General features: G+C 38.7%; 3 protein-coding genes across 3 annotated transcripts; all 3 read right to left on the bottom strand.

Moving 5' to 3' along the window:
• Window positions 1-859: 859 nt before the first annotated feature.
• Window positions 860-10,153, bottom strand: LOC117984247 (androgen-dependent TFPI-regulating protein-like). Its single transcript, XM_034970869.2, has 5 exons — window positions 9,891-10,153; window positions 9,343-9,480; window positions 8,340-8,560; window positions 1,474-7,264; window positions 860-1,407 (listed from the first exon to the last, which is right to left on the bottom strand). The coding sequence occupies exons 1-4, from the start codon at window positions 10,086-10,088 to the stop codon at window positions 7,084-7,086; spliced, it is 738 nt and encodes a 245-aa protein (XP_034826760.1). The 5' UTR covers window positions 10,089-10,153; the 3' UTR covers window positions 860-1,407; window positions 1,474-7,083.
• A 3,755-nt stretch (window positions 10,154-13,908) lies between these two features.
• On the bottom strand, window positions 13,909-21,458 carry LOC117984565 (lipase member I-like). Its single transcript, XM_034971193.1, has 4 exons — window positions 21,392-21,458; window positions 17,008-17,253; window positions 14,425-14,767; window positions 13,909-13,957 (listed from the first exon to the last, which is right to left on the bottom strand). The coding sequence occupies exons 1-4, from the start codon at window positions 21,456-21,458 to the stop codon at window positions 13,909-13,911; spliced, it is 705 nt and encodes a 234-aa protein (XP_034827084.1).
• Window positions 21,459-22,071: 613 nt separating this feature from the next.
• On the bottom strand, window positions 22,072-27,551 carry LOC117984564 (lipase member H-B-like). Its single transcript, XM_034971192.1, has 4 exons — window positions 27,377-27,551; window positions 25,168-25,413; window positions 22,586-22,928; window positions 22,072-22,120 (listed from the first exon to the last, which is right to left on the bottom strand). The coding sequence occupies exons 1-4, from the start codon at window positions 27,549-27,551 to the stop codon at window positions 22,072-22,074; spliced, it is 813 nt and encodes a 270-aa protein (XP_034827083.1).
• Between the last annotated feature and the right edge of the window lie 82 nt (window positions 27,552-27,633).

Below are 27,633 nucleotides of genomic sequence, written 5' to 3'. Positions count from 1 at the left end.
TACCCTGTAGGTTTCTTGACAGACAGACAGATAGACAACAAAGTGATCCTATAAGGATTCCGTTTTTCCTTTTGAGGTACGGAACCCTAAAAAACGTGATACCTACCTGGATAAATTATATTCATCTACCAGTACGAGTTCCCATGGGATTCTAAAAACCGAATCCACGCGGATGAAGTCGCGGGCATCAGCTAGTTAGAAATAATATCGCAAGTTATCGTACCTAGTCGTTTTATAGTAGCCTGTATAAAAACAGGCAGGTAGGTATGTATGTAGCAGATAACTATGTGGCCGCAGCGATTCACTAAATCAACGGATCACTGTAACTATCTCGACAGCGCAGGTTTCCTACATCCTACGTGCTCAGCTTACTTTCCCATCTCTCTGTTTGTGTATTTCAGTAAATTTTTCATTCAATATTATTTTAACATATTGTACTACTAAATATTGGATAGAAGTAGGTATGCGTTAGATACTTTGTGAAAGTCCACAATGGGTACACTAAAGAACAACAGGCGTATTTTGCTAAAATCCGCTTTAGGTACCTACGAGTATTTATAGGTCTATGGTACCTACATATTAAATTTTGCAAATAATAATATACTCATATTACTACCAATAACTGAGATGCTCGGAGTCAAATTAGAGTGTGTTTTATGTTTGGAATGGGGGCGTGTGGACGAGGGATGAACATACTCGATAATTTACAACACAAAAACTTACGAAATTTACCTACTGTACTACCCCCTAAATTTATAAATTTTAAATCAAGATCTGATTGATTACACCATCACGGAATAGCCCACACGGGCGAAATCGTGAACAAAGGGTTTGTTTAAAGGCAAATAAATAATTAAAATAAAATAAATAAACTTTTATTTCAGGCGTACTTAGCAACCCATAATTTAATTGTGTGTTAGTACAAAAACAATAAAATTACTTAACCTATATTATTATTTGTAGCTTAACTTAACAACTAATCTAATGATGTAATGATTCTAACTATTCACAATGCTCGTGGGAGCCTTCTAGCGCAGTACCTACATAATATGTGCGCACCACCCCAGCACCTCCAGAGAGGACTGTCCAGTTTCATGGTCAATGCGCTGAGAAAATAAGAAAGTGGCGATATTTTTAGGAAGCTTAATGTAGCTTATTTCGAAAGCTACGGTGTATATAATTCATCATCATGTCGATTGTGAATTCGGGACGGCTGAAACAGCACTGACATAGCCGTATGCTATTATTTCCGACTTAATACATGTAAGAGGAGCGCCAGTTTAAGCATGCGTGGTACCTACTGACTCTGAGTATTTTAAGATATTAAATCGAAGCGGTTCAGAGATGATTCCAATTAATTAGACCGTGCCGGGACTAGCCGTGTCACATTCAAACTTAACTCACGTACTTACGTGAGTTAAGTTTGAATGTGACACGGCTAGTCCCGGCACGGTCTAATTAAATCTTCCATACATCGTAAGTACTTACTTACGATGTATGGAAGAACTACGGATTCGATTTTTGTTTTGTATAAGATGATTCACATTAACGTAACGGGTACGAGATTTGCTACTTCATATAAATTAAAAATTAAAATCATGCCAAGCAGGTTTTTATAATATTGCATGAGGTTAATGTAGTCGGGATCGAATCCATAAGACAAGTGACTAGTTCCCTATTCCCTACACCGGTGGAGATAGCTGATAAATCATTAAAACATTGATAAGATTTTCATCAAACATAGGTAAGAATAATTAACCTTCTCGATTAAACTGGTTTTCGAATTCAACGTAAACGCATTTAAATCGGTCCATCCGTCTGAGCGCTACGACGCCTCAGATATACTTAAACAAAGATAGGTTAAACTTTATATAAAACCCCTCCGTTTGCATCGAGGGTCAAAAATACAATCTAATCCGTTCGTCGGATAGGTAAGTCGGATATGACATGGCTCTTTTCCGTGGCGGTTTAGTGTGATACATGCGTTAAAGGTCTTAGTTTTAACAGTAGGGCCCGCAGTATTACACAGGCCGAAAGAAAAATAATAGTTACAGAGAAGTTGCACTGTTATTTAGTACACACCGGGTTAGCGCGGGGGATGTGTGGGTGTGCTGGGCGTTCTCTCCCCGATTGCCATCTCGACCAGTCGCGGCCTACAGTTTATTGAACATAAGTAATAACTTATCAACTCATCTAAACTAGTAAGTAAGTAGATAAATGATATTATTACGGAGTTGAAACACTGCTGTTAGTCCGTATCCGCCCTGGTTGAGTTGTCTAACCTACTTCTGAAGTTGTAATACCACAAAGGGAATATCATGTACAGACACTTATCATTATTATGGCACTTATTGTTAAGCCTCGCTCACGTTGGGCCAATGACTTCAGCGAATGCCATGGTCAGTCTGGAAATCGCGCCACGATCCTTTGATGTACCTACGTACATATATGTATGAAATCATACATGAAAACTCAGATCAGAAAGTGTGCTAGCCATTTTTTTAACGTGCGTTTTAACACGCTCGGGGAGGCGCGGTGGTTATGTCGGACTCTTAAACTAAACTCCAACGGTGTTCCGTCTCGTTCATTGTTGCTGGGCACAGGGACCCGAACGTATTCAACTGCAACCCAGCTAACAACATCCGCCAAAGCAGGCCTAGCTCTGGGACTAAAAGCGGTCCCCAAGCCTCCCAACTCAAGGACCTACTCTCCCGCGGGCAACAGACTCCCCGTGTCTATTACCCGGAGGTCCTACTCAAGGGAGCAAGCGACGATCAAGGTGTGCTGTGCTGGACAGCGTTAAACCGCAGGCGACGCCAATTGGCTTGTACAAGTTCACCGGGTGCTTTCGCCAAGCACTTTGGACCAACATGTACAAGCGCCATTAGAGCTAATTATTACTTAAATTAGCATAATACCAACAGCAGGTGTGGCGTTTGCTAGAAGATTTGTTTTCAAAATCTGCTTCTTTCTGGTCCCGCTCAAATCGGTTACGCTGGTGGTGAGGCAGGGATGACGATTGACGATGGCATGATGAATTAGATTAAGTCTGCGGGCCAGCTGGAAGCGGGTGCGTCCTGCGAGGCGGCCAGCGGGCGCGATGCCACTCTCCATGCCGCTATGGCACCCGTTCTCGATTAGGACGCGGCCACGCATTTTTCTTCCAATTTCTTAAAAATACTTATTAAGAGTTTTTTCTACTGACCGCCCCGCAAGACGCATCCCCTCCCACCTGGGCAACACTGTGGCGTCAGTGGCCCCGCTTCAGTGACGACGCAACAGAGCGACAGATGTAGGGAACGTACCACGAGCGCAGCGACACTGATTAAAGTACAATCTGCCGCTCTGCCGCAACGTCACTGACGCGGCGCCAATGACGCTATTAGACGCTCGACTCGTAACTCCACCTTTCGGTGTCCCGAAAAGATACAGAATAAAGTTGAGGAGAAATTAGAGGAAGGTTTTTGCCCAGTCTTAAGAAAATACAGGCTTAAGATTAGACTATATTATTACACAAACAGCCAGTTAGGTACTCTAATACCACTACTAAAATAAAACTAAGTGCTAAAGTTTTAATGGATTTGCACAATTAAATACATGTGCATGTTTGCATAACAACAAGAACAAATAATCGTGTATTTGCATCAGTAAATTTCAATAAAAATGCGATACTTAGTATTCACAACAAATACAGTAAACTCCTTCAAGGTTCTATAGGAAACCATTAGGTAAGTAGGTACCCTTCTCCGAGAGGCACGCAATAAAATATTATAAGTAGTTACTTAGCTTTTCTTTAATATTCCCCTTTCCCCAGCAACTAAGCGAATAGCTTGTGCTACGAGTAGGTACACCAATAGTGCAACGGGTAGGATTAGAACTGCCGACTTTTCGGAATTCAGTCCGCTCCTTAACGGTTGAGCTAATAAGGCGATTTAGGCTTTTCATAAATCCCGTGGAAACTATAATTTTACGGGATAAAAGTAGTTTACAAGTATTTGTGTCCGACATGCAAGTCTGTACAAAATAGAGTTTGATGCCCTCGACTTTATCTAAGACTTTATATCGACTTTATCACGTAAATTTAGATTTTATTTAAAATCCCGTAGGAGCTCTTTGATTTTTCAGTACTTATCAATAGCATAGATCGTTCTGGGATGCAAACGATCTTTGTATATACCAAGCGTCAAAATCGGTTACACCCACAGAACAGTTAAATCAATGGGTCGTGAAAAGCTAACAGACAGATAGACAGATAGGTACACTTTCGCATTTATAATATTGGTATGGATGATGTTACTAAAATAATTACTTACTACTTACTATACTTGAGATAAATCAAATTAGCCCAAACTCGATGGATTGGAAGAGGATGATTAACTAAGATTTTAGGGTACAAAATATTTTGAATTCAAAAGGCGGCTCTATATTATTTACCGGTGTATACCGGCCAACTCTTGTTAAATAGGCTAAAATCGGGAGTTTTGATTTAATCTTCCGGGGAAACGAGCGTCCCAAAATAGCTCGGGAGGCTAATTTCCAGGAAAATTCAAACCAGGCGTTTTCCAGTTATCGATTGAAATGAGTATAAGTCCCACAAATTTCTAATGCGCGTGGCCGCTATTTTAGTGACGTCAGCACTAGAGTCTAGACTGATGTTTCGAGCTGATGGTATATTTTTATTTAGGCTGACGTCAAAATGACGTCATTTCAATGTTAATGAGATATGGTTCCAGCGCAATAGCAATATGCGGGACTTATAGGTGCTTACGAGTAGGTACATCGTCAATATCTTGACGACGTATTGTTTGTTTGAGGACATCACACTATGTAGATACTTATAGTAATTTACTTTTATAAGCTCTGCAGTTACGTCTGATGTTACCTACTAAGGTATGTCTCGGAAAACACGAGGTCAGCAAATTAATACAGGTCCAGGTCCGAAGGTTCAACTTCAATTATGTTTTGTCGCGTAAAAAATATCGAAACTGAATGGGAAATGAACCGTAAAGCCGCAAAATGTGTGAAAATTTTCCACGGGGCTTCGTTGAAGTTTTCATGACTATTGCAGGCATATTGCAGACTTTTGTGGGACTGACTTGTGTCATCTATCGGTTCTAAGTATCTACTCGGCCGGTAAACCTCAATAGATCAACGATCTGCGAGTGGAATAATACCAAAAAAATCGAACTGTTCAAATCCCACCCGTTCGCGTTGCACTGTTGATGCAGTGTATGTAGGTACGTTAGTTATACTAAGTATTATAATTATCTTCTGTGGTACTACCTACTACGCCACTAGCTTTTCGCTTAATTGGAGTCCGGCGTCCGTGTGTCCTGCAGCGTATAACTTAAATACCTTCAAGGCTCTTTTTAGTGAAAAGGCATTTTCTAGGCAAGCGCGTTCCAACCCCTAACTCATCAATTCAGTGGCGTGCAGGTCATAGAGGCATAAATGCACTGCTTACCCCAGTTGTAATAGCTCAATGCATATTTTTCATTATGACCTGCCAGTAAATAGGTTCCTAGCTAACTAATGCTTACCCTGGCTTCAAACACTGTGCACGCCACTGCCCATCATTGTTATTTATTAAAAATGATTGTCGTCAAGCGCAAGCCTATGTCGCAGTAAAAAAATATATAAATTATTATAGTCTACTATAGTATTAGGAATATCAATTATGTTTGACAATAGCTAATATTTTTTAGTATAGCAATTACATTAAAGAAAAACAAAAACTTTATTAAAGCTATTATAATAATTATTATACGGTGTTATTATGACATGCTGTGACTTATGACTTCTTTGGAAATTTTATATTATTATTTGTATTCCTACATGGTGACAAGGTCAAATACGCCTCTTTATTAGGATTACAGAAGATACAAATTAACTTTATGATAACCATGATAATCTTGCCCCATAAGTCTGTAAGTAATTACCTAATTGTTTCTTTATTTTTAGCTACTTCCTGGTACGTGGTAAGATTGGAAAACATAATGGAAGTAAGTAAATAATTAATATTCATAAAGAACAAAATATAATAATGTTGTTCCAATCCAAAATTGGATCAAATTAATTTTTTTAATGATTTTTACAGTAATTACTGAGATCTGGAAAAGGAACCCTTATAGGATCACTTCGTTGTCTGTCTGTCTGTCGTGTCTGTCGTGTCGTGTCTGTCAAGAAAACTAAAGGGTACTTCCCGTTGACCTAGAATCATGAAATTTGGCAGGTAGGTAGGTCTTATAGCACACCATAACGGAAAAATCCGAAAACCGTAGATTTGTAGTTACATTGAAAAAAACATTAAAATGTGTTTATGAACAAATACTTAATTACTATTTTCAAATTTCGAAGTAAGATTAATGTACCAAGTGGAGTATCAAAATAAAAGGGCTTTACCGGCACATTCTAAAACAGGTTTTAATTTACTTTTTTAATAGTTTATGATGTATCGTGCAAAATGTCGAAAAAATACGAGTGCAGTACCGGAACCCTTGGTGCGCGCGTCTTACTTGCACTTGGTCAACTTTTTTATTATTTTTACGACTCTATTTTCTGTATTGAACTAATAATAATGTAGGTACCATTTATACAAAATGTAACTGTTAGAAATACCCAAAACTGCGTAACTACCGTTCAAAGTTTGTACCCGTCGGTAAATTTCGAAAAACTTTTAATTGGATACCGAAATAGCGAATTTCATTTTTGCAGGCAAAAATCTGTCCTAAGATAAAATTCCCTCTTTAAGTATATTCAAGCCTAAATCTTCGTTCTAGATACAGATATTTATATTATGGTGGAATTTGAATTTAAACGGATATCAGATAATAAAATAATCATAAAATTCAGTAACATAGGTAAGTAGGCGTAGCATTTTATTATTAAACTAGCTTATGCTCGCGACTTCGTCTCGTTCGTTTACTCCCTTGCGGGTTGAATTTTCAAAATCCCTTCTTAGGGGATGTCTACGTCATAATAGCTATCTGCATGCTAAATTTCAGCCCAATCCGTCCAGTAGTTTCAGCTGTGCGTTGATACATCAGTCAGTCAGTCAGTCAGTCACCTTTTCCTTTTATATATTTAGATAATTTTTTTTGACGTCGCTCTTTGACCATGAAATAAATCTATGACCAGCCACTGGCCGGTGTGATAAAACAAGAACGATATATAGGTGTAAATGGCCAGAACTAATAGCTTGTAAGGAGAAAACTTTTTGAAAACAGGATAGAGGTACTCTTCGTTCAATACGCTGTGTACACATCTGTGAACAAAATGATTTTACATAGTTAATTTCGACCTAATTAAGAAATACAGACAGATATTGACAGAAGATGAAAAATTCGAAATATAGGTACATATTTTGTTTACCTACTGGTAGGAATTTGGGATAAGAAGAGGTATTGTCATAATAGGTAAGTATGTTTGTAGCTGTGATAGCCTAGTGGTTAGGACGTCCGCCTTCTAATCGGAGGTCGGGGGTTCGATCCCGGGCACGCACGTCTAACTTTTCGCAGTTATGTGCGTTTTAATTAATTAAATATCACTTAATTTAACGGTGAAGGAAAACATCGCGAGGAAACCTGCATGCCTGGGAGTTCCCCATAATGTTCTCAAAGGTGTGTGAAGTCTACCAATCCGCACATGGCCAGCGTGGTAGTCTATGGCCAAAACCCTTCTCACTCTGAGAGACCCTTGCTCTGTAGTGAGCCGGCGATGGGTTGATCATGATGATGTTTGTCCGTTCGCTAAACAACACCTTATTTTGCAGCCTTTTCCGTTAACTTCCGAGTTGCCGACCAGGCCGCTATTTGTAATTTTTTTCAAATATAGACCTATGGGGATTCTTCAATCTCCAAATAATGTTTAACTAAATTAAATAATCTAAATTAATCCATCAATTAATAAATCAAAAAGTGAATAGGCATCTTCTAGGCAAGCGCGCTCCATCTTAGGCTGCATTATCAGTTATCACTGGCTAGCAGGTCTGATTGCAGCCAAGCGTTAGTCTATAAATTAAAAAAAAAACGATAGACCAACAGAGGACGTTCAAATGGTACTTAAAGAAGCCAACATGGTATCGTAAAACTGTGTTATTATTATGACAAGTTTATATTAAGCGCAATGTTTATTATGCTTAAGTTTAAGTATACTTTACATATTACTATATTATTCAGTGTACACCTCAACTACACAATTTAACGGATTCCGTAGTTAAGTTTTCAACCTTTTTTCTGTGTCCACAATCTCAGTGTCCAAAATTTTCAATTATCCAAATGGTAAACTTCTAGTAAGGTAAGGCAAGGAAGGGTCATTTAAGTAGTTAAAAAATCACTTACACAGTTACATACACACTGATAAATCCGAGCATTGCTATGATTCCTGGTCCCATACTCTTAGGTCTTTCTCGCCTTACAAATATGAGGTCGAAGATGACGAAGCCCAGGGAAACTGTGTGCATGCTGTGATGCTCCCACAGGTGTATCACAGTCCCTACGGGTGGCGGCATGACAAGCGCCTTGTCGTGATACCACAGCCTCCAGAATAGAATGTCAGCAAACTAAAATAGAAAGAAGGTGATTGTTTGTCTCGAGAGATTCCCGAAGCACATCTGGTGATCTTCCTTCCTTTTTTTAAAATAGAGATAGCGAGCAAACAAGCAGGCGGGTCACCTGATGTTAAGTGATTACCGCCGCCTATGAACATTTGCATGGTGCAACAGCACCAGAGCAACTGCCGATGCGTTGCCGGCCTTTCAGGAATTGTTTGGTCCGCCTCTTGAACAACCCCGTGTTGTAATCTAGTGGGAACACAGCTGATGGGAGCTAATTCCACTGTTTGCATGTACGTGGAAAGAAGGATCTGGCACAGAAGACGGTCGAAGTGCACCAGATACCCAGGTAGTGAGGGTGAAATTGCTTACAGTGGCGCACGGTGCGGATGTAGAAAAAGGAGGGTGGAATGAGGTCAAACAGGTCTTCAGAGCACTCCCGAATATAAAGGCGATAGAACATCCGGGTAGTTGACCTCTGCATCTCACGGCTTTCCATTAGGAGTGATTGTCGTCAAGTACAAAATGCTAATATAAGTATAAATCAATAAATTCCTGTTCTGTAGATCTCAAACAATATACTTATTCTAGGTTTAGACCAAAAATACTAAAGATTCATTAAAATATGTAGCTACACAAGAAATTAAATTAATACGTAGTACTTAATGCATCAAGCAACACTATTAAAAATGGGTAGCTTGGGGTAGTTTAATCAGTCATTTGAGGCATCATTCTAAGCCTGAAGAATAAAACATTAAATTAAAAAATCCATAAATGAAAAGAAAACTTACAACAGTGGTCGGCAGCAAGAGATTGGTAAACGTGAAATCTCTGATTTTCCTTAAAATTTTCACGTACTTCATCTCTTCTCCTTTCAACTCTCGCCAATCACAATACAAACAAAGCGGTATGTATGCATAAGTTAATAACTGAAATACAAATATAAAACAATCAAAGTATGGTCAATAGGTAGTAATATAATAATGTTTGACTGTTTTGACAGCGGCTATTTACTGCGGGTGACGTGCGCGTGTGCGGGGCGTCCCCCGCCTCATATGCCCCATTGCCATCTTGACCTGGCGCGTACTATATAATCACAAATGGATTCCTCATTGCTGAAGATCGCGATACCTTTCCATCAGATAATAATAATGGAAGGGGTTTTCTTGGAATAACAATGCGGTGGGTTTCCAGATCCTTCCGCATACGACTCGACTAAAGAGTATTATTTCATTACTTAGATTCGAAGATTATCAGATATTAATGATAATAATAACCGAGACCGATGGCAGTAACGGTTAGGTAGGTAGGTATAGCAAATAACATTACTTGTACTTACACTAAACCAAGTTGTAATGAGTTTCCACTTAAACTTTGCATACAATTGTATCGTCACGTCTTCAGAATTGTCAAAGTCTTTGCCTAGTAATCTTATAGACATTATCACTAAATGCACAAATGCTACGAAATATACTGATAAGCGAAACTTTAATAGCCCATCTGTTTTTGGCACCAACGATGTGATCAATTTTGTCATAATAAAAGCTTTAACTAAATGCACACGTCCAAACCGTAAGAGTCAAAGGTAAACGAATGAAATATAAGTGCAAGAAAAATACCTGTTAATATAGTGTGGCAGGAAGACAATGTTAATAATAGATACAATGACGCAGTTAGTGCTTTACTGCGGTCTCGCTTGGTAACTAATGCTGCAGTCTAAGATGGAAGCAGTCTACCGAAAGGGAGTGATGATTTTCTTTGATTTGGATTGGAACTCTTTGATTTTCCGGGAAAAAAAGTAGCCTATGTCCCGTCCACGGGATGTAAGCTAACTTTGTACCCATTAAAATCCGTTAAACTGTTGTGCCGTGAAAAACTTGCAGACAGACATTCTTTCGCATTTACTTTGGGTAGAAAATTAACAAATCTCCTCATATTATTATCATTGTATGAGGCCTAACTTATAATTTAAAAATTAGAAAGGTCGGTTCAAACCCCACCCGTTGCACTATTGTCGTACCTACTCCTAGTTTGGAGGGGAATGGGGAATATTAGTCATCATTGGCTAATATTTCTTTATAAAAAAATCATTAGTTATTTGTCTACAAGAAAAAGTTTAAAATTAATAGAAAACATTAAAATGCCTATTTATTATGTGGACAAAGTTATGGATGTAACTTATTCACTAAAGAATGTTCAGGAAGATATTAAATAACTACTCAGGCTACAGCGGAGGACAGGACAATGTTGGTACAGTCCGTTCACTATAACTTGTCCCTTGACGTCATGTTGGCACCATTGCTTTGTTTGCTTTATTCCTTAGAGCTTAGGGTTTATTATTGTGTGATTTGCAATGGTGCCAAATATAACGTCAGGGGAAAAGTTATAGTGAACGGACTGTATAGCAGGAAGAAGAAAAATGTTGACACAGCAAACTTTAACAGCTGCGTCGTGCCTTTGTCAAAGTTTAAATTATGGTAAGCAAAACGATGTCGTTTAAACTAACAATAACTTAAATTCCTTTATTTAGTTTCAATTTAAGTAGATAAACAAGGACACTTTTATTTCATTTTTGGAATCTTTATAGTTTACTAGCTTATGCTCGCGACTTCGTCCGCGTGGACTACACAAATTTCAAACCCCTATTTCACCCCCTTAGGACTTAAATTTTCAAAAATCCTTTCTTAGCGGATGCCTACGTCATAATAGCTATCTGCATGCCAAATTTCAGCCCGATACGTCCAGTAGTTTGAGCTGTGCGTTGATAGATCAGTCAGTCAGTCAGTCAGTCAGTCACCTTTTCCTTTTATATATTTATAGATTAGAGGATGCCCGCGATTTTGTCTCCGTGGATTAAGGTTATTTTTAAAATCCAATGGGAATCTCGTGGGAACTCCTTGATTTTCCAGGATAAAGCCATTGTTCATCACTGGGATGTAAGCTAACTCTGTTTTGTACCAAACATCAAAATCGGTTAAACGGTTGTGCCGTAATAAGCTAGCAGACAGATAGACAGACAGACAGACTTTTCACATTTTATAGTATCAGTATGGAAGTATACCTACTATACAAACATATTGTATAGTTAAGCTAGGTCAAGGTTTTTATACTAAGTCCGTCTCGTCGTCACAGTAATCTTCTTTGGTCGTCACAATAAACACATCGTCTATAGCTTCATTAATAAGATCATTAAACTTATCAATATAATGAACTAGGTGATGCCCGCGACTTCGTCCGCGTGAGTTTCGATTTTTAAAATTCCCGTGGGAACTCGTTGATAATATAACTCTTCCCCGGCAAGCTATCTCTGTACCAAATTTCGTCAAAATCGTTTAAACGGATGGGCCGTGAAAGGCTAGCAGTCAGACAGACAGACACACTTTCGCATTTATAATATTAGTATGGATAACGATACACAGAGCTTATTAACCTTCGCTGTCAAAAAAGATTATCTCTAACTTCCTATCTATTTAGATAATGCTAAATGCATTATCCAGTAAGATAGGAAGTTAGAAATTTCAAAGTACACATACAACATAGTTGTAAATCCTTAATTCATCATTATCATCATCATCATCATCGACCGATAGACGTCCACTGCTGGACATAGGGACTTCCACACGCCACGGTATTGCGCCGCCAGAATCCAGCGGCTCCCTGCAACTCGTCTGATGTCGTCCGTCCACCTAGTGGGTTTTCCAATGCTGCACCTTCTGGTGCGAGGTCGCTATTCCAGCACCTTGAGACCCCAACATCTATCGGTTTTCCAAACTATGTGCCCTGCCCATTGCCACTTCAGCTTCGCAACCCGTTGAGCTATGTTGGTTACTCCTACGGATCTCATTTCTGATTTGGTCACGTAGAGAAACTCCAAGCATATCTCTCTCCATCGCCCACTGAGTGACTGTGATGTATATGATTCATATTATGTCATCACTTCGACTTCGAAGACTTTAGCAACTAGCTCTAAAGAATTTCATTTTTTAAATTCTATTCTTTCATTCATTCAAAGCAGAACAAAGTTACGAGTACTATCTAAGCAATAAGGCCGCCTTTGCATACAATTGTTTTTAGTTTTTAGTATCTTTGTTTTTTATATTGTTTATCTCATATTTTATAATAAACTAGATGATGCCCGCGACTTCGTCCGCGTGGATTTAGGTTTTCGAAAATCCCGTGGGAACTCTTTGATTTCCCGGGATAAAAAGTAGCCTATGTCCTTCCCTGGGATGCAAGCTATCTCTGTACCAAATTTCATCAAAATCAGTTGAACGGATGGGCCGTGAAAGGCTAGCAGACAGACAGACAGCCAGACACACTTTCGCATTTATAATATTAGTATGGATGGATAATAAAGTATTTCTATCTATGTACCTATCTGAATTTATAAGCAATCGCTAGTAAAATAAATGAACGAACACTAAGTTAACAGAATAAGTCCTAGCGAGGCTCTGATGCAGATGCAGACTAAAAGAAAAAATAAATTCCATTCATTATTCAGTTTCACTAATCGGCTAAAGGTATTAGTGCAGGAAGCCTCATTGAGAAAACCCTTATTGTGCAGGATAACTGAGACGAGTTAAGCTCTTTTGAACACGTAATCTATACCTACTCTGTTTTATATAAAACTTTTACCCGCCCACTATAGAAAGTCTTCAACCTATCAGTAGCTACTACCTAGCTTGATGTATTGAACAGGGAATCTGCTTTTTCTTAGTTTTCTGTTCTGGTAGTGTTTCCTCATGATTCACAAACTACATGATGGTAGGTATGACAAACAAAATTACACAATTCGATTAATTAAAAATAAGAAATAGCAATGAAAATTAGTAAATAGTAGACTTTTTAGGGTTCCGTACCTCAAAAGGAAAAACGGAACCCTTATAGGATCTCTTTGTTGTCCGCCTGTCTTCTGAAAACCGTGAATATGTGGTTACATCACACAAAAAAAAATTTTTTTGGTCATGAACTAATAATTAGTATTTTCAATTTTTGAAGTAAGATAACTATATCAAGTGGGGTATCATATGAAAGGGCTTCCTTCACCTGTGCATTCTAAAACAGATTTTTTTTTATTTTTATACATCATTCTTTTTGAATAAAATTATCGTGCAAAATGTCGAAAAAATACGACTGTAGTACGGAACCCTCGTTGCGTCAGCATGACTCGCACTTGGCCGGTTTTTTACTTTGCATCAACTAGTGAATCATCTGCAGGCCGCGCCGCATTGTTGGATAGCTAAAAACTTTGTAGATAACTTGATAGAAATTTCATGAAACAAAGCAAAGTAAAAATTAAATATTTTAATGCAGATTTAACAAGATAAGAATAAAATATAGATTTTCTTCTCTCGTACCTACGCAAAAGGATAGGTTCTTCTTGTGTTGACTCTGAACATACCAGACCTGAAAAGAAGGGCAGAGGTGCTTGAATTAACAAAAAAATCTATCAATAAAACTATCTAAAACTTGATTTGGTAATCGAAGATCGCAAGACAATTCAACTAAACTTTTACAAGTATTTTTGAATCATCAGAGGCATCTACCACTGGTTCGGAATGCCTTTCCTACCAAGAAGAACCAGCTAGAAACTCGGCGGTTGCTCTTTTCAAAGATTTATATGTAAGTAATATGCCTTTTTCAGGAGCCTACTTTTAATAGATTTTTCAAACTTGTGTAAAGCAAGTCCAAAATAGTTTGCGGGATTTTGTTATAAAAGGTTAGAAGTCTCAAGTTTTGAACCACGAGATAATATCCATTTACACAGGAAATAGGAAATAGAATTTCAATACGAGAAGGGAATATAAAAGATTTATCTTTTACGGCAAATTAAAATAGGTACACATCTTAAGGAATGCCTAAGCAATGCTTACCCAAGTTTTAAATGGTCATTATTTCCCATCGTAAGTAGTTGGCCACGGCACGTGTTGAACTTGACATTAGACCAGCTTTCACACTTGTTGCCGATCAACAGATTGTGTGTAAGGGATGCGGCCATGAGTTCCCAAGCGCGGTTGTGACTGCAGTGGTTGTTCAGGAAGCAGCCGGGCTGGCCAGTTCCGCCGTTAGGGTAGAAGTCCACATCACCAATGGCATCACCAACACCGTTGGCGAGGAGACCTATTCCGTCGGTGTGAATCACTTCCACGTATTTAGCATCGTTCAAGCTCAAGCGGCCAGAATTTGTGCCCCATTCTCTACCAGATGGATCGAGACCTGAAATGTACATCGTATTCTATCTTATTAAAATCTTCTATGAACAAAGTCATTTGCAGCACAATTTCAGAACTGAAAATACACATTCATTGCGGAAATGTGTACAAGACTTACCACTAGGTGAGATCACATGCAAGGGCTAACTTGTATCGAAATGTTTAAAAAATCTGACAAACCACATACACAGAGATAGCTTATCGATAAAGTTTCATCATCATATGTCATCACTGGCAATACGCACTGTTCGAAGACTTTGGTCTTCAAGCACTGAAGAATTTTAGACAAGAAGACATCTCGAAGCTTCCTGTACGCTGCCCAACCGAGTTGGATTCGGCGGTTGACTTCTTTCTCGAAATTGGATCTACCCAACTGGATCTCTATCGCACAAACACGTAACTTGCAAAACTTTAATACCGAGCGTATTAAAGATGTCACTGAGCGAAACGGAGGCTCAAAAGTATTCGCAAGAGATCTGTCTATTGGACAGAGCCAGTTATCGCGATTAAAAACTGACAACGGCCGCGGCAGTCTCATTTCATCTAAACCCGAGATCTTGAGAGAGGTAGAGAAGTTCTTTTGACAGTTATACACCACCACACAAAAGCCTGTTGAAGATTTGGCTAGAGATCCTAGAGCCAAATTGACCCGACACTATACCGAAGATATCCCGGACGTCAGCCTATACGAGATTAGTATGGCTCTCAACCAACTCTAGAACAACAAGGCACCAGGTGATGACGGAATCACAGCAGAACTCCTGAAAGCGAGCGGAAAACCGGTACTTAAGGCCCTTCAGCGATTGTTTAATTCCATCATTCACGAGGGCATAACGCCAAAGGCATGGAACAGGAGCGTGGTGGTGCTGTTCTTCAAAAAGGGTGATAAGTGATAACACCCTGCTGAAGAATTAGACCCATCTCGCTGCTGAGCCATGTCTATAAGTTGTTTTCAAGAGTCATTACGAATCGTCTCGCTCGTAGGTTTGACGACTACCAGCCTCCCGAACAAGCCGGATTCCGAAAAGGCTTCAGTACCATAGATCACATCCACACGCTGCGGCAGGTTATACAGAAGACTGAAGAGTATAATCGGCCACTTTGCTTGGCGCTTGTGGACTATGAGAAAGCCTTCGATTCGGTGGAAACTTGGGCTTAGTAGAGGTCTTTACAGAGATGCCGGATTGACTACCGGTATATCCAAGCACTGAAGTGCTTATACGAAAACGCCACCATGACAATCCGTAAACAGAACCAGACTACGAGACCAATCCAATTGCAGTGGGGAATTCGACAGGGAGACGTAATCTCCACGAAGCTCTTTACCGCAGCTTTGGAGGACATCTTTAAGCATCTGGATTGGAACGGACTTGGCATTAACATCAACGGCAAGTACATCACTCACCTTCGATTTGCCGATGACATAGTCGTTATTGCAGAGACTCTGGAAGACCTCAGTACAATGCTCAATGACCTTAGCAGAGCTTCTCAGCAGGTGGGCCTAAAAATGAATATGATTAAGACGAAAATCATGTCCAATGCTTATGTCCGGCCCCACCCAGTAATCGTTGAAAGCTTGCACTCGAAATTGTAGACGAGTATATATTATACCTAGGACACACAATCCAGTTTTGTATAAAGTTTAATAGCTTATTATTTAATTAATGATAATGAAACTCCATTTGTATAGTTAAAGACCCTATTAGTCCGTACAAAACATTGTACAAAATGACTCCTCACGCGCCATTTTAACTCTATGGGTCAACTGTCGTGTCAAAAGTACGTTTAACCTTTAAAATATTTAAGGACTAAAATCGTACTTTTGACATGAAATTTGACACATAAAGCTAAAATGGCGCGTGAGGCGTTAAATTTTACGTGTTATACCCCCGTTCCCACACGTCGTTCGTCTTTGACCTTGAATATATTTTTTTGCAAATGTCGAATCGATGGGGACTTTTCACATCTCATTTATAATGGTGTCCCGAAGATTCGTACTCAGCTCTATGCAAATTAATGTAACCTTGTGTTTTTTGTGTTAATTTGACTGGACTATAAACGTATGTGATATTATTCTGTCCCATGTTATGACAATAGAAATACACATTCAGTGAAAATTTCAACTCTCTACTTGGTATACTACTGTTACAGTAGGTACCTACCTACTTACCTGCCTGTATAACAACTACACACATAAAACAAAGATTAACATATTTATCGCATATTTTTTTCGTAAGTGCCTACCGGTTATTCTTGCGACCTTGCCATCGAGAGCTCTTCCAGTAAAGCCGACGACATGAGCTCCAAGATCGAATCCAATCAAGTGCAATGTGTCTAAAGTGATGGCTGATTGGAGAACTAATTGTTCGATAACCTGTGCTAAGGCTGTGGCAACACTGGGGACTGCACCCACTGCGGTGCTGTAACTCTTGCTTGCATAGACCGACCAGTCCACTACGATGACGTTCAATTCTTCGCTTTGGAGGGCAGCTGAAATACAATTCAATAAAACGTGATAAAACCATCGCTTTTGGCAAATCAGCAATGAAACTCAGAAATAGGTACCATTCGTTCTTTGATTAAATCGCCTTGTTTCTAAGCGATAAGTTTCTGATAGTAACTCAGCAATAAATAAAAAAGCTAAAGGACAGTGGGCAAAATACAAGGACCTTAGTTCTCTGAGCGGCCAGTTCAGATATTACAGTTTTGCCATGTCCGTCTGTCCGTCCGTCCGTCCGTCCGTCTGTCCCGTGACTTACTTATGAGGCTATAAGGGCTAGCAAGCTGTAATTTGGCATAGGTATACTATGTACAATGTACCTACATAATATTAATCGCGAGGCAAAAGTGATAGGGTACCTAGTAAATTAAAAAAATTTAAAAAAAAATGTTTAGGGTGGGTAGGTACTAGATACCTCCCCTACACGGTGGGGTCGAATTTTTTTAATCGTCTGTCTCATAGGGTTGTAGGTGTCATTGATAGGTCTTTTAAAAATATTGCGGGTGAGTGAAAACAAAAAAAATAGATATTCATAGGAGAGATGTTCTTGTAGCCATGGATTTCCACTCCTACAAGCAACGACGGTAACATTAAAATCTTTTGAACGAGAGTTTAAGGCTTAAAATTTTTTACAAAAAAAATAAAAACCGACTTCGATACACAAACACTAAAAATTGAAAAATAATTTAATTTATTACCGAACATATTATGTATACAAGATTTAATATAGTTCCATAATAATACTTTTTGGTGCCGGTGCCAATTAGCTTTAGCTGCGCGAATCGTCTAGACTTCATATTTTTATGAGACTCCACAATGGCACCTCATTGGCACCGACCCCAAAAAATATTATTATGGAACTATATTAACTCTTGTATACATAATATGTTCGGTAATAAATTAAATTATTTTTCAATTTTTAGTGTTTGTGTATCGAAGTCGGTTTTTATTTTTTTTGTAAAAAAATTTTATTTCACAATTTTTAGTGGCCCCATGGAATTATGCTATGACTGGTTAAAAATCTACTGTTTACTAAGCTATTACACTGATCGCGAGCAATTTACTCTTATCCGTTGAGGAGTTCCAGTATCTATCTTCGAAGATGTTCATCAGATCTTCACCAAATTGAAATGGGACCAACTTTGAACTATACCCTTTCAAACAAAAAAAGAATTTTCAAAATCGGTCCAGGCGTCTTTGAGTAATCGGGGAACATACATAAAAAAAAAAAAAAAAAAAAAAAAAAAAAAAAATTCCGACGAATTGAGAACCTCCTCCTTTTTTTGAAGTCGGTTAAAAATCCGTTAAACTGTTGTGCCGTGAAAAACTTGCAGACAGACATTCTTTCGCATTTACTTTGGGTAGAAAATTAACAAATCTCCTCATATTATTATCATTGTATGAGGCCTAACTTATAATTTAAAAATTAGAAAGGTCGGTTCAAACCCCACCCGTTGCACTATTGTCGTACCTACTCCTAGTTTGGAGGGGAATGGGGAATATTAGTCATCATTGGCTAATATTTCTTTATAAAAAAATCATTAGTTATTTGTCTACAAGAAAAAGTTTAAAATTAATAGAAAACATTAAAATGCCTATTTATTTATGTGGACAAAGTTATGGATGTAACTTATTCACTAAAGAATGTTCAGGAAGATATTAAATAACTACTCAGGCTACAGCGGAGGACAGGACAATGTTGGTACAGTCCGTTCACTATAACTTGTCCCTTGACGTCATGTTGGCACCATTGCTTTGTTTGCTTTATTCCTTAGAGCTTAGGGTTTATTATTGTGTGATTTGCAATGGTGCCAAATATAACGTCAGGGGAAAAGTTATAGTGAACGGACTGTATAGCAGGAAGAAGAAAAATGTTGACACAGCAAACTTTAACAGCTGCGTCGTGCCTTTGTCAAAGTTTAAATTATGGTAAGCAAAACGATGTCGTTTAAACTAACAATAACTTAAATTCCTTTATTTAGTTTCAATTTAAGTAGATAAACAAGGACACTTTTATTTCATTTTTGGAATCTTTATAGTTTACTAGCTTATGCTCGCGACTTCGTCCGCGTGGACTACACAAATTTCAAACCCCTATTTCACCCCCTTAGGACTTAAATTTTCAAAAATCCTTTCTTAGCGGATGCCTACGTCATAATAGCTATCTGCATGCCAAATTTCAGCCCGATACGTCCAGTAGTTTGAGCTGTGCGTTGATAGATCAGTCAGTCAGTCAGTCAGTCAGTCACCTTTTCCTTTTATATATTTATAGATTAGAGGATGCCCGCGATTTTGTCTCCGTGGATTAAGGTTATTTTTAAAATCCAATGGGAATCTCGTGGGAACTCCTTGATTTTCCAGGATAAAGCCATTGTTCATCACTGGGATGTAAGCTAACTCTGTTTTGTACCAAACATCAAAATCGGTTAAACGGTTGTGCCGTAATAAGCTAGCAGACAGATAGACAGACAGACAGACTTTTCACATTTTATAGTATCAGTATGGAAGTATACCTACTATACAAACATATTGTATAGTTAAGCTAGGTCAAGGTTTTTATACTAAGTCCGTCTCGTCGTCACAGTAATCTTCTTTGGTCGTCACAATAAACACATCGTCTATAGCTTCATTAATAAGATCATTAAACTTATCAATATAATGAACTAGGTGATGCCCGCGACTTCGTCCGCGTGAGTTTCGATTTTTAAAATTCCCGTGGGAACTCGTTGATAATATAACTCTTCCCCGGCAAGCTATCTCTGTACCAAATTTCGTCAAATCGTTTAAACGGATGGGCCGTGAAAGGCTAGCAGTCAGACAGACAGACACACTTTCGCATTTATAATATTAGTATGGATAACGATACACAGAGCTTATTAACCTTCGCTGTCAAAAAAGATTATCTCTAACTTCCTATCTATTTAGATAATGCTAAATGCATTATCCAGTAAGATAGGAAGTTAGAAATTTCAAAGTACACATACAACATAGTTGTAAATCCTTAATTCATCATTATCATCATCATCATCATCGACCGATAGACGTCCACTGCTGGACATAGGGACTTCCACACGCCACGGTATTGCGCCGCCAGAATCCAGCGGCTCCCTGCAACTCGTCTGATGTCGTCCGTCCACCTAGTGGGTTTTCCAATGCTGCACCTTCTGGTGCGAGGTCGCTATTCCAGCACCTTGAGACCCCAACATCTATCGGTTTTCCAAACTATGTGCCCTGCCCATTGCCACTTCAGCTTCGCAACCCGTTGAGCTATGTTGGTTACTCCTACGGATCTCATTTCTGATTTGGTCACGTAGAGAAACTCCAAGCATATCTCTCTCCATCGCCCACTGAGTGACTGTGATGTATATGATTCATATTATGTCATCACTTCGACTTCGAAGACTTTAGCAACTAGCTCTAAAGAATTTCATTTTTTAAATTCTATTCTTTCATTCATTCAAAGCAGAACAAAGTTACGAGTACTATCTAAGCAATAAGGCCGCCTTTGCATACAATTGTTTTTAGTTTTTAGTATCTTTGTTTTTTATATTGTTTATCTCATATTTTATAATAAACTAGATGATGCCCGCGACTTCGTCCGCGTGGATTTAGGTTTTCGAAAATCCCGTGGGAACTCTTTGATTTCCCGGGATAAAAAGTAGCCTATGTCCTTCCCTGGGATGCAAGCTATCTCTGTACCAAATTTCATCAAAATCAGTTGAACGGATGGGCCGTGAAAGGCTAGCAGACAGACAGACAGCCAGACACACTTTCGCATTTATAATATTAGTATGGATGGATAATAAAGTATTTCTATCTATGTACCTATCTGAATTTATAAGCAATCGCTAGTAAAATAAATGAACGAACACTAAGTTAACAGAATAAGTCCTAGCGAGGCTCTGATGCAGATGCAGACTAAAAGAAAAAATAAATTCCATTCATTATTCAGTTTCACTAATCGGCTAAAGGTATTAGTGCAGGAAGCCTCATTGAGAAAACCCTTATTGTGCAGGATAACTGAGACGAGTTAAGCTCTTTTGAACACGTAATCTATACCTACTCTGTTTTATATAAAACTTTTACCCGCCCACTATAGAAAGTCTTCAACCTATCAGTAGCTACTACCTAGCTTGATGTATTGAACAGGGAATCTGCTTTTTCTTAGTTTTCTGTTCTGGTAGTGTTTCCTCATGATTCACAAACTACATGATGGTAGGTATGACAAACAAAATTACACAATTCGATTAATTAAAAATAAGAAATAGCAATGAAAATTAGTAAATAGTAGACTTTTTAGGGTTCCGTACCTCAAAAGGAAAAACGGAACCCTTATAGGATCTCTTTGTTGTCCGCCTGTCTTCTGAAAACCGTGAATATGTGGTTACATCACACAAAAAAAAATTTTTTTGGTCATGAACTAATAATTAGTATTTTCAATTTTTGAAGTAAGATAACTATATCAAGTGGGGTATCATATGAAAGGGCTTCCTTCACCTGTGCATTCTAAAACAGATTTTTTTTTATTTTTATACATCATTCTTTTTGAATAAAATTATCGTGCAAAATGTCGAAAAAATACGACTGTAGTACGGAACCCTCGTTGCGTCAGCATGACTCGCACTTGGCCGGTTTTTTACTTTGCATCAACTAGTGAATCATCTGCAGGCCGCGCCGCATTGTTGGATAGCTAAAAACTTTGTAGATAACTTGATAGAAATTTCATGAAACAAAGCAAAGTAAAAATTAAATATTTTAATGCAGATTTAACAAGATAAGAATAAAATATAGATTTTCTTCTCTCGTACCTACGCAAAAGGATAGGTTCTTCTTGTGTTGACTCTGAACATACCAGACCTGAAAAGAAGGGCAGAGGTGCTTGAATTAACAAAAAAATCTATCAATAAAACTATCTAAACTTGATTTGGTAATCGAAGATCGCAAGACAATTCAACTAAACTTTTACAAGTATTTTGAATCATCAGAGGCATCTACCACTGGTTCGGAATGCCTTTCCTACCAAGAAGAACCAGCTAGAAACTCGGCGGTTGCTCTTTTCAAAGATTTATATGTAAGTAATATGCCTTTTTCAGGAGCCTACTTTTAATAGATTTTTCAAACTTGTGTAAAGCAAGTCCAAAATAGTTTGCGGGATTTTGTTATAAAAGGTTAGAAGTCTCAAGTTTTGAACCACGAGATAATATCCATTTACACAGGAAATAGGAAATAGAATTTCAATACGAGAAGGGAATATAAAAGATTTATCTTTTACGGCAAATTAAAATAGGTACACATCTTAAGGAATGCCTAAGCAATGCTTACCCAAGTTTTAAATGGTCATTATTTCCCATCGTAAGTAGTTGGCCACGGCACGTGTTGAACTTGACATTAGACCAGCTTTCACACTTGTTGCCGATCAACAGATTGTGTGTAAGGGATGCGGCCATGAGTTCCCAAGCGCGGTTGTGACTGCAGTGGTTGTTCAGGAAGCAGCCGGGCTGGCCAGTTCCGCCGTTAGGGTAGAAGTCCACATCACCAATGGCATCACCAACACCGTTGGCGAGGAGACCTATTCCGTCGGTGTGAATCACTTCCACGTATTTAGCATCGTTCAAGCTCAAGCGGCCAGAATTTGTGCCCCATTCTCTACCAGATGGATCGAGACCTGAAATGTACATCGTATTCTATCTTATTAAAATCTTCTATGAACAAAGTCATTTGCAGCACAATTTCAGAACTGAAAATACACATTCATTGCGGAAATGTGTACAAGACTTACCACTAGGTGAGATCACATGCAAGGGCTAACTTGTATCGAAATGTTTAAAAAATCTGACAAACCACATACACAGAGATAGCTTATCGATAAAGTTTCATCATCATATGTCATCACTGGCAATACGCACTGTTCGAAGACTTTGGTCTTCAAGCACTGAAGAATTTTAGACAAGAAGACATCTCGAAGCTTCCTGTACGCTGCCCAACCGAGTTGGATTCGGCGGTTGACTTCTTTCTCGAAATTGGATCTACCCAACTGGATCTCTATCGCACAAACACGTAACTTGCAAAACTTTAATACCGAGCGTATTAAAGATGTCACTGAGCGAAACGGAGGCTCAAAGTATTCGCAAGAGATCTGTCTATTGGACAGAGCCAGTTATCGCGATTAAAAACTGACAACGGCCGCGGCAGTCTCATTTCATCTAAACCCGAGATCTTGAGAGAGGTAGAGAAGTTCTTTTGACAGTTATACACCACCACACAAAAGCCTGTTGAAGATTTGGCTAGAGATCCTAGAGCCAAATTGACCCGACACTATACCGAAGATATCCCGGACGTCAGCCTATACGAGATTAGTATGGCTCTCAACCAACTCTAGAACAACAAGGCACCAGGTGATGACGGAATCACAGCAGAACTCCTGAAAGCGAGCGGAAAACCGGTACTTAAGGCCCTTCAGCGATTGTTTAATTCCATCATTCACGAGGGCATAACGCCAAAGGCATGGAACAGGAGCGTGGTGGTGCTGTTCTTCAAAAAGGGTGATAAGTGATAACACCCTGCTGAAGAATTAGACCCATCTCGCTGCTGAGCCATGTCTATAAGTTGTTTTCAAGAGTCATTACGAATCGTCTCGCTCGTAGGTTTGACGACTACCAGCCTCCCGAACAAGCCGGATTCCGAAAAGGCTTCAGTACCATAGATCACATCCACACGCTGCGGCAGGTTATACAGAAGACTGAAGAGTATAATCGGCCACTTTGCTTGGCGCTTGTGGACTATGAGAAAGCCTTCGATTCGGTGGAAACTTGGGCTTAGTAGAGGTCTTTACAGAGATGCCGGATTGACTACCGGTATATCCAAGCACTGAAGTGCTTATACGAAAACGCCACCATGACAATCCGTAAACAGAACCAGACTACGAGACCAATCCAATTGCAGTGGGGAATTCGACAGGGAGACGTAATCTCCACGAAGCTCTTTACCGCAGCTTTGGAGGACATCTTTAAGCATCTGGATTGGAACGGACTTGGCATTAACATCAACGGCAAGTACATCACTCACCTTCGATTTGCCGATGACATAGTCGTTATTGCAGAGACTCTGGAAGACCTCAGTACAATGCTCAATGACCTTAGCAGAGCTTCTCAGCAGGTGGGCCTAAAAATGAATATGATTAAGACGAAAATCATGTCCAATGCTTATGTCCGGCCCCACCCAGTAATCGTTGAAAGCTTGCACTCGAAATTGTAGACGAGTATATATTATACCTAGGACACACAATCCAGTTTTGTATAAAGTTTAATAGCTTATTATTTAATTAATGATAATGAAACTCCATTTGTATAGTTAAAGACCCTATTAGTCCGTACAAAACATTGTACAAAATGACTCCTCACGCGCCATTTTAACTCTATGGGTCAACTGTCGTGTCAAAAGTACGTTTAACCTTTAAAATATTTAAGGACTAAAATCGTACTTTTGACATGAAATTTGACACATAAAGCTAAAATGGCGCGTGAGGCGTTAAATTTTACGTGTTATACCCCCGTTCCCACACGTCGTTCGTCTTTGACCTTGAATATATTTTTTTGCAAATGTCGAATCGATGGGGACTTTTCACATCTCATTTATAATGGTGTCCCGAAGATTCGTACTCAGCTCTATGCAAATTAATGTAACCTTGTGTTTTTTGTGTTAATTTGACTGGACTATAAACGTATGTGATATTATTCTGTCCCATGTTATGACAATAGAAATACACATTCAGTGAAAATTTCAACTCTCTACTTGGTATACTACTGTTACAGTAGGTACCTACCTACTTACCTGCCTGTATAACAACTACACACATAAAACAAAGATTAACATATTTTTCGCATATTTTTTTCGTAAGTGCCTACCGGTTATTCTTGCGACCTTGCCATCGAGAGCTCTTCCAGTAAAGCCGACGACATGAGCTCCAAGATCGAATCCAATCAAGTGCAATGTGTCTAAAGTGATGGCTGATTGGAGAACTAGTTGTTCGATAACCTGTGCTAAGGCTGTGGCAACACTGGGGACTGCACCCACTGCGGTGCTGTAACTCTTGCTTGCATAGACCGACCAGTCCACTACGATGACGTTCAATTCTTCGCTTTGGAGGGCAGCTGAAATACAATTCAATAAAACGTGATAAAACCATCGCTTTTGGCAAATCAGCAATGAAACTCAGAAATAGGTACCATTCGTTCTTTGATTAAATCGCCTTGTTTCTAAGCGATAAGTTTCTGATAGTAACTCAGCAATAAATAAAAAAAGCTAAAGGACAGTGGGCAAAATACAAGGACCTTAGTTCTCTGAGCGGCCAGTTCAGATATTACAGTTTTGCCATGTCCGTCTGTCCGTCCGTCCGTCCGTCCGTCTGTCCCGTGACTTACTTATGAGGCTATAAGGGCTAGCAAGCTGTAATTTGGCATAGGTATACTATGTACAATGTACCTACATAATATTAATCGCGAGGCAAAAGTGATAGGGTACCTAGTAAATTAAAAAATTTAAAAAAAATGTTTAGGGTGGGTAGGTACTAGATACCTCCCCTACACGGTGGGGTCGAATTTTTTTAATCGTCTGTCTCATAGGGTTGTAGGTGTCATTGATAGGTCTTTTAAAAATATTGCGGGTGAGTGAAAACAAAAAAAATAGATATTCATAGGAGAGATGTTCTTGTAGCCATGGATTTCCACTCCTACAAGCAACGACGGTAACATTAAAATCTTTTGAACGAGAGTTTAAGGCTTAAAATTTTTTACAAAAAAAAATAAAAACCGACTTCGATACACAAACACTAAAAATTGAAAAATAATTTAATTTATTACCGAACATATTATGTATACAAGATTTAATATAGTTCCATAATAATACTTTTTGGTGCCGGTGCCAATTAGCTTTAGCTGCGCGAATCGTCTAGACTTCATATTTTTATGAGACTCCACAATGGCACCTCATTGGCACCGACCCCAAAAAATATTATTATGGAACTATATTAACTCTTGTATACATAATATGTTCGGTAATAAATTAAATTATTTTTCAATTTTTAGTGTTTGTGTATCGAAGTCGGTTTTTATTTTTTTTGTAAAAAATTTTTATTTCACAATTTTTAGTGGCCCCATGGAATTATGCTATGACTGGTTAAAAATCTACTGTTTACTAAGCTATTACACTGATCGCGAGCAATTTACTCTTATCCGTTGAGGAGTTCCAGTATCTATCTTCGAAGATGTTCATCAGATCTTCACCAAATTGAAATGGGACCAACTTTGAACTATACCCTTTCAAACAAAAAAAGAATTTTCAAAATCGGTCCAGGCGTCTTTGAGTAATCGGGGAACATACATAAAAAATAAAAAAAAAAAAAAAAAAAAAGATTCCGACGAATTGAGAACCTCCTCCTTTTTTTGAAGTCGGTTAAAAAGGGTTAGAACTTAGAGCCGTAAAACGAGTAAAGTACCACAGTTCACACGGGTATTACTATGGAGTTTAGAGGTCTCCGTGTATAAAAAGTGTCCGTTAAAATATGCTAAACTAGCTGATGCCCGCGACTTCGTACGCGTGGATTTAGGTTTTTAAAAATCCTGTGGGAACTCTTAAATTTTCCGTGATAAAAAGTAACCTATGTCCTTCCCCGGGTTGCAAGCAACCTCTGTAACAAATTTCGTCAAAATCGGTTGAACGGAACGGACACACTTTCGCATTTATAATATTAAGTATGGAAGTACGGTAAGTAGCCAGAGAATACGTAATAACTACGTAAATTATTGAGATAATATGGTATACTGGATTGTCACTCTCTACCTATTCACTAAAAATATTTCTAACTTGGCATACTTCAATCCGTTAACAACTGCTATATTCCTACATCCTACCATACCATCTGCCGACGCTAGCGCGATTTTTGAGTGTTTTTGAACTATTATTACTGTTTATAGCTGGGCATTTTATCAACTTTTCAGTTGAAAAAGTAAGTCAACTACATAATATTAGCCTGCCATAAAAAGTGCGCGTCAATGGCGGGGGTTACCATGTGTTTTATGTTTAGGTAAGTAGTAAGTTAAGGGTAAAAATACATACCGTCCTTCAAAGTAGGGTTCAAGGTAGTAGTACCAGAGCCTTCATGTCCGTGTACGATGACAACTGTATTATTTTCGAGGGATAGAGCATCAACGGAAGCCCATACATTGGTAGGGTCGAGTTCAACAGGATCACGATTAATTGGTCTGTAATAAGTATAAATTCTTATTAACATCGTGTAGAAACCTGCATGCTTGAGAGGTCTCCATAATGTTCTCAAAGGTGTGTGAAGTCTATTAGTCCGCACATGGCCAGCG

The sequence above is a fragment of the Maniola hyperantus genome, chromosome 8 (assembly GCF_902806685.2).
Source record: "Maniola hyperantus chromosome 8, iAphHyp1.2, whole genome shotgun sequence".
NCBI lineage: Eukaryota > Metazoa > Arthropoda > Insecta > Lepidoptera > Nymphalidae > Maniola > Maniola hyperantus.
This window is presented reverse-complemented; position numbering and strand designations above follow the sequence as displayed.

Excerpts from the sequence above, each read along its gene's own strand:
- LOC117984247 (XM_034970869.2), bottom strand. The coding sequence starts at position 10,088 with ATGACAAAATTGATCACATCGTTGGTGCCAAAAACAGATGGGCTATTA. Across the intron at positions 9,481-9,890 it reads TCATTACAACTTGGTTTAGT|TTATTAACTTATGCATACAT; the intron begins GTAAGTACAAGT and ends TTTGTATTTCAG. Across the intron at positions 8,561-9,342 it reads TCTTGCTGCCGACCACTGTT|TTTGCTGACATTCTATTCTG; the intron begins GTAAGTTTTCTT and ends TTTCTATTTTAG.
- LOC117984565 (XM_034971193.1), bottom strand. The coding sequence starts at position 21,458 with ATGAGGAAACACTACCAGAACAGAAAACTAAGAAAAAGCAGATTCCCT. Across the intron at positions 17,254-21,391 it reads TGTTCAATACATCAAGCTAG|CTGCCCTCCAAAGCGAAGAA; the intron begins GTAGTAGCTACT and ends ATTGTATTTCAG. Across the intron at positions 14,768-17,007 it reads CAAGGTCGCAAGAATAACCG|GTCTCGATCCATCTGGTAGA; the intron begins GTAGGCACTTAC and ends TGTACATTTCAG.
- LOC117984564 (XM_034971192.1), bottom strand. The coding sequence starts at position 27,551 with ATGTTAATAAGAATTTATACTTATTACAGACCAATTAATCGTGATCCT. Across the intron at positions 25,414-27,376 it reads GAACCCTACTTTGAAGGACG|CTGCCCTCCAAAGCGAAGAA; the intron begins GTATGTATTTTT and ends ATTGTATTTCAG. Across the intron at positions 22,929-25,167 it reads CAAGGTCGCAAGAATAACCG|GTCTCGATCCATCTGGTAGA; the intron begins GTAGGCACTTAC and ends TGTACATTTCAG.